Genomic DNA, 12,499 nt, shown 5'->3' on the forward strand with positions numbered 1-12,499 from the left:
ACATGACAGGTACGACTTTTTAGAGGACTGCAGCCCCACATGCTGGGAAGGAAACCTTTAATAGTTGGGGGGGATTTTAACTAGAAAAGACAGGAAAAGAGAGACAGGATTTTAAAATAGACAAGACATCGCTTTTTATTACAGAGGATACTTTGGGATTTTAAACTAGTGGACTGCCAAAAACGGATCTTGAAAACTGGAGACCCCGTCACCCTTTTAAACGTGGACTATAAACTTTTAGCAAGCTTTTAGCAGCCAGGATGCACCGAGTGTTGGGGGATCTAATCCACCCGGATCGCCTGCGCCGTGCCGGGGAGGAAGATCACGGACAGCCTGGTTCTGATCCGAGAGCCTGGTTCTGATCCGAGAGCCTGGTTCTGATCCGAGAGCCTGGTTCTGATCCGAGACACCATCTGTTTTGCGAGAGCCAGAAACATTCGGCTGATAGTCCTAATCTAGATTTAGAGAAAGCGTTTGATCGGGTCTCCAGAACCTCCTCCAGGTACTGCGAAAAATGGGTTTTCCCGGGAGGTTCGTAGAGTGGGTGGGACTGCTGTACCGAGACATCTCCAGCAGATTTCTGGTGAACGGGTTTCTGACAAAAGCAGTGGAAGCGAACAGCATGGGGTGTCCGTTATCTGGTTCAAAACTAAAAGAAAAAACAAAGCGCAATTTTATGGCCCATGGAAAGAAAGTGAAAAGACAGGATTGCAGTTTGAAGTAGAACAGGAAGAGTTAAAAATACTGGGTGTGAAATTTGACAAGAATGGGGGGGAGGAGAGGAAAACTGGATAGAGAAAATCAGGAAAGTAAATCAAAGATTAGGATTTTGGGGACTAAGAGCGCTGACGCTAGGAGGCAAGATTTTAAATCATTAAAGCTGTGATTTTACCCGTTTTTACTAACCAGTTCTGTTTTTATTCCTCCTAGGAGAGTGGTTTTAGAGCTGCAACGAGACATCTTTTATTTTATCTGGAACTCCAGGTGGGAAACACTGAGCAGAAATATGATGTTTAAACCCAAAGAGAAAGGAGGGAAAGGACTTCCAGAAATGTTTTTGTTTTTATACAGCACTCACCTCAAACAAGCGCTGAATATCTCTACAGATGAAAAGTCAAACGCAATGAGCAGAATCTGGATGGGAAACATATTTCAGAAAATTCAAACTTTTAAAAAGTGATTTTAGAACACCAGTAGCTTTTAACCTCCCACCAGCTGATGCTTTTATACAGATTTTTAGAGCATTTTAAACTGGAAGGAGAGGAGGACAGGATTTTAACCAATCATCGTTTTATCTCTGTTGTGCAGGACCGGGAACCAGGACCGAGAACCAGGACCGGGAACCAGGACCGGGAACCAGTGACTCCAGTGCGCAGACTCCTGTACGGAGACGCCACCACCGTTTGGCGCAACGTGAGCATCCCGTCCTCCCAAACAGACTCCAGGACCTGTCATGGATGGCGGCTCATGGGATCCTTCGGGTCAGAGCCGTCATGCTCTCCCGCGGCATGTCCGCAACGTCCATCTGCCCCCGACCCGGTTGTGGCGCGCCGGAGTCGGTGAGGCACCTGCTGTGGGAGCGCAGCGCTGCTGAGGACCTGCGGGCAACGGCCGGCTCCTCGCAATTCCCACACTTGCCAGCAGGGGGGGTCCTAAATGCACAGCTCATTCTGTACAGGTGAGCCAACAGAAACTTACAAAAAAAGACTTTGCAGAGATGTGGCTCACCCTCGCCACCATCAAAGACGCCATTTGGACCTCCAGAAACCTGCTGGTGAGCAGCGCAGCCAGATCCCCCCGTGGCTGTGATCCGGATGGCGGCAGCAAGAAGAGAAACATCAGGAGCTGCCGAGGACACAGCCACCAAGAAGCCGGCGCCTCCGTGGACGGAGGAGCCGGTCAGAGCCGGAGGTCCCGGCAGCGGCGGCCTGCCTCACAAAGGGGGACCCCCTGCTGGGCGGGGAAGGACGGGATGACTCTGGACTGGATGGGGAGTCACCCCTTGTTCTTGTTTGCTTTTAGTTTAATTTAACTAACAAAAGTGTATTTTAAAGAAAATGAAGAAGATTCTTTGTATCACTGCATAAATGCCACATTTTTAACTGTCCCAAGTAACCATAAACTTTTTTATTAAAGAAAAAAAAACAACAAAAAAACTGACCAAAGCAGACAGGTCTTTTTGTGGGTGACAAATTCAATTCAACAATAAATAAATGGGGCCATGCGGCGCCGGTGGTTCTACAGAGAGACTTTTAATCTGGGCAAAATTCTGACTGATATCAATATTATAATTATCACAGGAAAGGAAAATGTAAAGTGCAAAGTACTCATGTGTTTTATAATAAGTAGAACCATATTTATCCAGAGACTTTTAGTGGAAAGTAATCTTATTGAAGTTGACTACAGAGCCAGCGTTCCAAAGAAAGCGATCCGAATCCAGTTTCCACAATAAACAATGTCTCCATAAAACAAACGTCCAAAATCCTCTGAGGTTTTCCTACCAAAACTCAGCCAACAACAAATCCGGCTTCATTTCAACAATGTTCTCGCATGACAGCAGTTTGGACACACCTGCACCAAACAAAAGCTAGCTCTGCTGTTAGCGCATTAGCACATTAGCATCAGTGTGCCCACCACTGTACACTGGAGACGCTTGGGGTGTCAGGCGGGTCGGACTGGACATGCAGAACGGTCACATTAACAGAAACCATCGCCTCAGAAACACAAAGAGCCACAGACGGAGGAACCGCAAACACAAGCTGGGAACCGGACAGGATGGGAACGGACGCACACGACGGCACTGGCACATCACAGCTGCTACTTCCTCTCACAGCTCCTCCCACAATCCTGCAAAGCATTCTGGATGTAGAGTTCCCAAAGTTGGAGCACGAACATGGACCTGCAAACCAAATAAAACATGCACCATCGATAATTACATGAAGCTGTGAAGGTGGTGGCGTGGTCACCGTGCGCCTCAGTCTCAGTCCAGAACCAGCGGACCGGTTCCACTGGTTCTGGACGCGTTTCATCCTCCAGCCTCCAGGTGGCAGCGTGAGCTCAGCTCTGCAGGTGTGTGGCTTCAATAAACACAGAAAACAATGAGATGTTCATCCAGGAAGCAGAACGGATCCGCCAGCGGGCCAGAGTCATCCCGGCACCAGAACGAGCAGAACCGAAGGACGGGTCCGATGGAAGAAAGCGACGGATGAATCAGCCTCCAGAACGCTCCGGGTTCGGCGCGCCGTCAGGTCAGACACCTCCGTCCCATGAGTCCACGCTCAGAGCGGATCAGAACAGAACCGGCGGCCCAGTTCCCCGGCTGAAGAGGATCGGACCAGCAGACCGCTCGCAGATGGAGGATGGAGTTAGATCACGACGTCGTTGTAGCTCACGTACTTGGTCTTCGCTGCTGGACCTGCGGACAAAAAGAGACGCCATAATTACCAGGAACCCGACGACTGGAGTTCAGAGGCCAGAGGTCAGGTATTTGTCCCGGTCATTCAGAGAGATCCTAACCGACTGGTTTAGGATGATAAATCACCTCCCACCTCCTTCCACTGTTAATGTTCATCTGAAAGATGAAGCAGCCTGGAACCAGCAGCTTTGGGTTGTAAGTTCTGACCCCCAACCAAAACCGCTCCAGATTCAGTCGGTTCTGAATCCAAGTAGAGGAAGAGGAGCGAATGTTCAACATCCTTCAGGAGTTTTCCATGAGCTGGAGGTGATGGAGGAGCTGCTGCAGAGACTTTAGCAGGAACTCCTCTGACTTTTAGCTGAAGCTAGTGAGGGATGATATATATGTATATAACATAACAGCTGTGCTAAAGTGCTAATCACTATCATTACTTCTACTAATGCTAAGCTGAAGGAACTGTCAATATGAGGCTCTTAAGTTCACTGAGAAGGGGATCTTAAGGCCCTCCAGACTCAGCAGTGACTGTAAACAATGGATTCATGAAGAACTAAGAAGCTCTCCCCAAAGCCCCGCCTCTCCCCGAAGCTCCGCCTCTCCCTGAAGCCCCGCCTCTCCCTGAAGCCCCGCCTCTCCCTGAAGCCCCGCCTCTCCCTGAAGCTCCGCCTCTCCTGAAACCCCCCTCTCCCTGAAGCCCCGCCTCTCCCGAAGCTCCGCCTCTCCCTGAAGCCCCGCCTCTCCCTGAAGCCCCGCCTCTCTCTGAAGCTCCGCCTCTCCTTGGCCGTCATGGGCAGGAAGCTGACTGAAGGGCGCCCCGAGTATGTTGGGGCCTCAACGCTGCAGGTTTGATACAGATGAGGAAAAACGTTGAGACACGATGGGAAGGTTGATTTTACACAAACCGCCCTTTAAAAGCTGAATCGTGAGCTTACCGCTGTTCTCTTTAATATTTAACGTTTTTTCTGCTCTAACTCCTGAAACGGCGGCGTTCAGACCGCAGCTCTAACGACCGTGCGGGTGATAAACATGAGGGTCGCGGGCCGGCCGGAGCCGCCAGACTCACTGCTGGGCTCCAGGTTCTCGCACAGCTCCGTCTTGGCCTCGCCGTTGGGCCGGTCGGCCGCCTTGTGGGACAGCCGGGACGACATGGTGGCGGCGGTGACCACGGCCTTGAAGGAGCGCTTCCTCTTCTGGACGTTGAGCTCTGGGTGGAAGATGATGACGTAGACCTTGGGCACAAAGAGCAGGCCGAGGGCGACGGAGGCGCTCAGGTTCATGGAGACGGTGAGGGTGGAGGTCTGGATGTAGAGCTGGGGGCAGAAAACACCAGATTAACCAGGAACCACAACGGCCCGGAACCGGCCGGACGGAACCAGGTGGAACCGGCTGGACGGGTTTTACAGTGAAGGATTGTTTTATTGCTGTGTTGCTCACCAGCAGCACCTGGTTCTGAAGGTCCATGAAGAGTTTATATCCAGTGGATGTAAACACATTTAAAGCCACCTGCTGAACCCATCCAGAACCAGAACCAGAGGAATGCAGTGAACCACCGACTTTATGTTTTATGGCTGAAGTGGAAATGTTCTCCAGATGTAGCCAAGAGTTAAAGCTGCAGTTGCTGCATCCGAGGTCCAATCAGACACCAGCATCTGGTGAACAGCCAATCAGACTGCAGCATCTGGTGAACAGCCAATCAGACTGCAGCATCTGGTGAACAGCCAATCAGACTGCAGCATCTGGTGAACAGCCAATCAGACTGCAGCATCTGGTAAAAAGCCAATCAGACTGCAGCATCCGGTGAACAGCCAATCAGACACCAGCATCTGGTGAACAGCCAATCAGACACCAGCATCTGGTGAACAGCCAATCAGACACCAGCATCTGGTGAACAGCCAATCAGACACCAGCATCTGGTGAACAGCCAATCAGACACCAGCATCTGGTGAACAGCCAATCAGACACCAGCATCTGGTGAACAGCCAATCAGACACCAGCATCTGGTGAACAGCCAATCAGACTGCATCTGGAGGACAAAGAGACCTTTGCCTTCAGGTTGGAATGAAAGAAATCCAAAGATTGAGCCGGATAACTATCAGAACCAGAATAGGATCAGATACAGATCAGAACCGGAACACAAGATGACATATTAGATAGAGCAGAAACAGCAGCAGTTGTTATTGGGATTCAGGTCACTACTTCCACTAATGTGGGGCACTCACAGTGAGTGAATGAGTGTGTGTGTGTGTGTGAGAGAAAGTAGGAGAGACAAGGGAAAACACTAATTGATCCTGATCCCAGAGACGAGAACAGATAAAGCAGCAGAATCAGAGATAAAGAGGTCGTCCTGATCCGCTGCCTGCTTATCAAACTGCAGACTGCTAACTGGGGGCTAACAGGCTGCTAACTGTTGGCAACATGCTGACCAACAGGCTGCTAACTGGTGGCTTACAGGCTGCTAACTGGTGGCTAACAGGTGGCTTACAGGCTGCTAACTGGTGGCTAACAGGTGGCTTACAGGCTGCTAACTGGTGGCTTACAGGCTGCTAACTGGTGGCTAATAGGCTGCTAACTGGTGGCTAACAGGTGGCTTACAGGCTGCTAACTGGTGGCTAACAGGCTGCTAACTGGTGGCTTACAGGCTGCTAACTGGTGGCTAACAGACAACTTACAGGCTGCTAACTGGTGGCCAACAGGCTTCTAACTGGTGGCTAACAGGTGGCTTACATGCTGCTAACTGGTGGCTAACAGGTGGCTTACATGCTGCTAACTGGTGGCTAACAGGCTGCTAACTGGTGGCTAACAGGCTGCTAACTGGTGGCCAACAGGCTGCTAACTCGTGGCCAACAGGCTTCTAACTGGTGGCTAACAGGCTGCTAACTGGTGGCTAACAGGTGGCTTACAGGCTGCTAACTGGTGGCCAACAGGCTTCTAACTGGTGGCTAACAGGTGGCTTATATGCTGCTAACTGGTGGCTAACAGGCTGCTAACTGGTGGCTAACAGGCTGCTAACTGGTGGCTTACAGGCTGCTAACTGGTGGCTAACAGGCTGCTAACTGGTGGCTAACAGGCTGCTAACTGGTGGCCAACAGGCTGCTAACTCGTGGCCAACAGGCTTCTAACTGGTGGCTAACAGGCTGCTAACTGGTGGCCAACAGGCTTCTAACTGGTGGCTAACATGTGGCTTACAGGCTGCTAACTGGTGGCTAACAGACAACTTACAGGCTGCTAACTGGTGGCTTACAGGCTGCTAACTGGTGGCTAACAGGTTGCTTACAGGCTGCTAACTGGTGGCTAACAGACAACTTACAGGCTGCTAACTGGTGGCTTACAGGCTTCTAAATGGTGGCTACCAGGCAGCTTACAGGCAGCTAACTGGTGGCCAACAGGTGGCTTGCAGGCGGGTTACAGGCTTCTAACTGGTGGCTAACAGGTGGCTTACATGCTGCTAACTGGTGGCTAACAGGTGGCTTACATGCTGCTAACTGGTGGCTAACAGGCTGCTAACTGGTGGCCAACAGGCTGCTAACTCGTGGCCAACAGGCTTCTAACTGGTGGCTAACAGGCTGCTAACTGGTGGCTAACAGGTGGCTTACAGGCTGCTAACTGGTGGCCAACAGGCTTCTAACTGGTGGCTAACAGGTGGCTTATATGCTGCTAACTGGTGGCTAACAGGCTGCTAACTGGTGGCTAACAGGCTGCTAACTGGTGGCTTACAGGCTGCTAACTGGTGGCTAACAGGCTGCTAACTGGTGGCTAACAGGCTGCTAACTGGTGGCCAACAGGCTGCTAACTCGTGGCCACAGGCTTCTAACTGGTGGCTAACAGGCTGCTAACTGGTGGCCAACAGGCTTCTAACTGGTGGCTAACATGTGGCTTACAGGCTGCTAACTGGTGGCTAACAGACAACTTACAGGCTGCTAAACTGGTGGCTTACAGGCTGCTAACTGGTGGCTAACAGGTTGCTTACAGGCTGCTAACTGGTGGCTAACAGACAACTTACAGGCTGCTAACTGGTGGCTTACAGGCTTCTAACTGGTGGCTACCAGGCAGCTTACAGGCTGCTAACTGGTGGCCAACAGGCTTCTAACTGGTGGCTAACAGGTGGCTATATGCTGCTAAGGTGGCTAACAGGCTGCTAACTGGTGGCTAACAGGCTGCTAACTGGTGGCTTACAGGCTGCTAACTGGTGGCTAACAGGCTGCTAACTGGTGGCTAACAGGCTGCTAACTGGTGGCCAACAGGCTGCTAACTCGTGGCCAACAGGCTTCTAACTGGTGGCTAACAGGCTGCTAACTGGTGGCCAACAGGCTTCTAACTGGTGGCTAACATGTGGCTTACAGGCTGCTAACTGGTGGCTAACAGACAACTTACAGGCTGCTAACTGGTGGCTTACAGGCTGCTAACTGGTGGCTAACAGGTTGCTTACAGGCTGCTAACTGGTGGCTAACAGACAACTTACAGGCTGCTAACTGGTGGCTTACAGGCTTCTAACTGGTGGCTACCAGGCAGCTTACAGGCTGCTAACTGGTGGCCAACAGGCTTCTAACTGGTGGCTAACATGTGGCTTACAGGCAGCTAACTGGTGGCCAACAGGTGGCTTGCAGGCGGGTTACAGGCTGCTAACTGGTGGCTAACAGACAACTTACAGGCTGCTAACTGGTGGCTTACAGGTGGCTTACAGGCTGCTAACTGGTGGCTACCAGGCAGCTTACAGGCTGCTAACTGGTGGCTAACAGGTGGGTTACAGGCTGCAAACTGGTGGCTAACAGGCGGGTTGCAGGCTGCTAACTGGTGGCTAACAATAAACAATATTACCATTTCTTTCAAATGTTGTCCACAAATCTGTCTAAATGTTCGATAGTGAGCACTTCTGCTTTGCTGAGATAATCCATCCCACCTCATAGGTGTGCCACATCAAGATGCTGGTCTGACATCATGATTAGTGCACAGGTGTACCTTATACTGCCCACAACAAAAGGCCACTCTGAACGTGCAGGTTTGTCACACAGCAAATGCCACAGATACCGCAGGCATTGAGGGAGCGTGCAATTGGCATGCTGACAGGAAGAATGTCAACCAGATCTGTTGCTCGTGCATTAAATGTTCATTTCTCCACCATAAGCTGTCTCCTAAAGCGTTTCAGAGAATACGGCAGTACATCCAACGGGCCTCACAACCGCAGACCACGTGTAACATCAGCCCAGGACCTCCACATCCTGCAGGTTCACCTCCAAGATCGTCTGAGACCATCAGACAGCTGCTGAAACAATTGGTTTGCATAAGCAAAGAATTTCTGCACAAACTGTCAGACACCGTCTCAGGGAAGCTCAACTGCATGCTAGTCGTCGTGTGGGTGAGCGCTTTGCTGCTGCAAATGTTGTGGATCGAGTAGCCCATGGAGTTGGTGGGTTGATGGTATGGGCAGGCATCTGTTACGGACGAAGAACACAGGTGCATCTTATTGATGGCATTTTGAATGCACAGAGATACCGTGATGAGATCCTGAGGCCCATTGTTGTGCCATACATCCATGAACATCACCTCATGTTTCAGCAAGACAATGCTCGGCCCCATGTTGCAAGCATCTGTACACAATTCTTGGAAGCTGAAAATGTCCCAGTTCTTGTATGGTCAGCATACTCACCGGACATGTCACCCATTGAGCATGTTTGGATGTGCTTGACCAGTTCCACTAATATCCAGCAACTTCGCACAGCCATTGAAGAGGAGTGGACCAACATTCCACAGGCCACAATTGACAATCTGATAAACTATGTGAAGAAGATGTGTTGCACTGCATGATGCAAATGGTGGTCACACCAGCTACAGACTAGTTCTGAGTCTCCAGACCCCCAATGAAGCAGAAACAGAAATGCACATTTCAGGGTGGCCTTTTATTGTGGCAGTATAAGGTACACCTGTGCACTAATCATGATGTCAGATCAGCATCTTGATGTGGCACACCTATGAGGTGGGAAGGATTATCTCAGCAAAGCAGAAGTGCTCACTATCAAACATTTAGACAGATTTGTGGACAACACTTGAAAGAAATGGTAATATTGTTTATTTGGAATAAATTTTAGATGTTTGAGTCCATCTCATGAAAAATGGGAGCAAAACAAAAGTGTTGTGTTTATATTTTTGAGTGTAATTGATACCAGGACTCTTCCTCATACCTGAGGCTTTAGCAAACAGAAATCATGTTAGTGGTTCTGAACCAAAGGAGGATAATGGTGGACGTGGTTTTTTATTGGGCGCATGTAAACTTCTGGTTTTAAACTGTACATGAGCATGCATATCATGGATCCTATATTTACCAAATTTGGACTGAACATATTCCAATGCATATAAATACAGAATTTATCTAAATTATTTACATCAATGTAAAACTGAGGAGCCTTTTAAATATTTGTAGAAAACCTGAGTGTTTAGTGGTATGAAAGAATGTAAGCAAAGCAGAAAAATAGCGGAAAGGATCATTACAGCAGCAGGAAGAGAACGTGGAAACGGCATGAATATTAGAGATGCTCTTCAGCCTCAGTTCCTCCCAGCATCACTTTAAGCAGAATATTTAACTCTGAAGCGTTTTCTTATCTCTGGATGTTCCTTTCATTTCTGTAAACACTCCACATCATTACTGATGCTTTTCTTTCTCTATCTGACCCACTTTTCCACAAGTGAGAGGCTCACAGCTGCCAGCCAATCACAGAGCAGAACGGCTCTGCACTCCAACCAGATGCTGAACCTCAAACTGGTTTCATCCGAGATGTTCAGGTAGTTCAGCTTCAGAGACCTGCTAATGTGACACAGCGCTAATGTGACACAGCGCTAATGTGACACAGCGCTAACAACAACGTTAACGTGACGCAGTGCTAACATGACACAGCGCTAACGACAATGCTAACGTGACACAGCCCTAACATGACACAGCGCTGACGACAATGCTAACGTGACACAGCCCTAACGTGACACAGCGCTAACGACAATGCTAACGTGAGAGATACAACAAAGGAGAGATATTCTCTGTTAACGGGCAGAGCTCTGCCAGCAGCAGGCTCTGCTCTGCCAGCAGCAGGCTCTGCTCTGCCAGCAGCAGGCTCTGCTCTGCCAGCAGCAGGCTCTGCTCTGCCAGCAGCAGGCTCTGCTCTGCCAGCAGCAGGCTCTGCTCTGCCTGCCTCCGTCCTTCACTGTTGGTTGTTTCTTCAGATCAAAACAAGATCATACAAGCAGCTGACAGCTGAGTGTCCTCATTAATGATAATTAAAAATGTATTAAAATGATCAGCATGGCGAGAAGTCGTGACAAATCACTAGTTAGGCGCGATCACACATGTTGGTGCCATATGGAAATTAATTTATTTTTAGTTTCATCATCGTGACTAATTTTTAAATCCAGACAGAATTAGACCAGCTGATTGATTTCAGAAAGATTGTAGTTCTAGTACAATCACCTGGATGACTGGACACGAGGCTGCACATTCTCACCAGTAGGTGGCGGTAATACCCAATTAAATTATTCACCAAGGAGCATTCATCAGAAGTAGAAGAAGAAAAGGAACCAATCACAAACCCTAGAAGACAGCATCGTACCGAGCAACGGGTCGACCACACCCGGCAACGGGTCGACCACACCCAGCAACGGGTCGACCACACCCGGCAACGGGTCGACCACACCCAGCTAGTTTCTTACACATTTCTATCAGTGAATCTAAAGTTGCTCAGCTGCTTTCAGGTGTTCTGCTCTAGAGGAGATGAGAAGGACCAGGATGGGACCAGCGATCAAGGTCATTGGGGCCGATGGAGGACGAGTTGAGAGCAGAGACCTCTGATCAGTGAAGGACAAGCAGGAGGATATTCAAAGCAAACAGGAAGTCTGGAGAGATGTAACAGGAAGCATGGAGCGGCTGTCTGCAGCAGCAGGTCAGTTTCTCTCCTCCTGTGTCTCTTACGTCTCAGCGTCCCTGCTAAGCTTCAGAAAGCCTCCCTGCTCTGCCGCTGATCTCTGCTGTCAGAGGCAAAGCGCTCAGATTTATTTACGTCGCTCAAACCACACGTTACAAATCTGCCCCACAGGTCCGTAGATTCTGCGGCGTGGAACCGGCTCTGCTGACCTCAGAACAGCTTAGCCCATCACTCCAGAGCTACTTCATCCCGTTATCTGACGCTGAGGTCTGCGGCGCGTTGCAGCAGGCCACAGGTTACGGCTAACGGTCTGAGGAGAGCCGGCGGCGACTCCTCCACCGGGAGAATGAAGCCACGAGCTGAAGGCTGAATCAGGCTTTTAATCAGAGATGTGATTCTAGATTTCTGCTCCTGGATCCAATAAAACAGACCATTAGATGGCCAATGGTGCCGCTCCTTTAAAACCAGTCCTTAATGGGAAAACGTGGAGCCGTTCCAGTGTCTGGATGAGGAGAACATAATTAAGGCTGCAGCTAAAAATTATTCTAGTAATCTATAATTCTGACCATTAATGGCACATTCTGCTTATTAAATTTTATTTTATACGTCAGAAATACGTTGAAGATGTAAAAACAAACTATTCAATTCCTTTTTAAAGAAGAAAATAAATATTTTAAAGCATTCCTTCAGTGATGGCTGGATCATCTGTAGCAGAGGTTGAATCTGCAGCTGCAGGAATCATCTACACTGTAAAAACACAAAATCTCACTACCAGGTATTTCTGTCCAGTTTCTACTGCAAATATCTCAGTTCAGTTGAAAAAATGTTCTCAACAAGATATAGGAGTTTGATTCAGCCAACAATTTCTCAACACTGACAAAAAGAACTAGTTCCACTTGCAGATTATTTTACATATGACACGAGAAAAATGCTGGTTTATAAATAAAATAATCAGTGGAACCAATACTTTATCATTCAATAATTATTGGCTTAAAACAAACTTATATATCTTGCAGAATAATTTATTTGCAAGTTATTTTCTCTATAAACTAAGATTTATTTTTTGCAGCCCAGACTGGAACTGAAGAGTTTCCTCCCGTCCAGCTTCAGAAAGAAAACATCCAAATGTCTCAAACTGGAAATCCTGCAGAATTTGTGTCAGCAGAAAATAGAGAAAATGTTTTTA

At 48.8% G+C, this 12,499-nt stretch overlaps 1 protein-coding gene and 1 pseudogene across 2 annotated transcripts in view; one reads left to right on the plus strand and one right to left on the minus strand.

The window, feature by feature from the left end:
- The first annotated feature begins 514 nt into the window (after positions 1 to 514).
- Positions 515 to 1,976, plus strand: LOC129355148 (uncharacterized; annotated as a pseudogene).
- A 148-nt stretch (positions 1,977 to 2,124) lies between these two features.
- Positions 2,125 to 12,499, minus strand: part of LOC129355142 (metabotropic glutamate receptor 7-like) — a 56,958-nt gene continuing 46,583 nt past the window's right edge. For both annotated transcript variants that reach the window (XM_055024692.1, XM_055024691.1), the window contains 2 exons: positions 4,476 to 4,722; positions 2,125 to 3,415 (listed from right to left, as the gene is read on the minus strand). In XM_055024692.1, the coding sequence (XP_054880667.1) occupies positions 3,366 to 3,415; positions 4,476 to 4,722 (297 nt within the window). In that variant the 3' untranslated portion in view covers positions 2,125 to 3,365. The remainder of the gene's footprint in view (positions 3,416 to 4,475; positions 4,723 to 12,499) is intronic.

The sequence above is a fragment of the Poeciliopsis prolifica genome, unplaced genomic scaffold (assembly GCF_027474105.1).
Source record: "Poeciliopsis prolifica strain line A6 unplaced genomic scaffold, Auburn_PproV2 SCAFFOLD125, whole genome shotgun sequence".
NCBI classification, from domain to species: domain Eukaryota; kingdom Metazoa; phylum Chordata; class Actinopteri; order Cyprinodontiformes; family Poeciliidae; genus Poeciliopsis; species Poeciliopsis prolifica.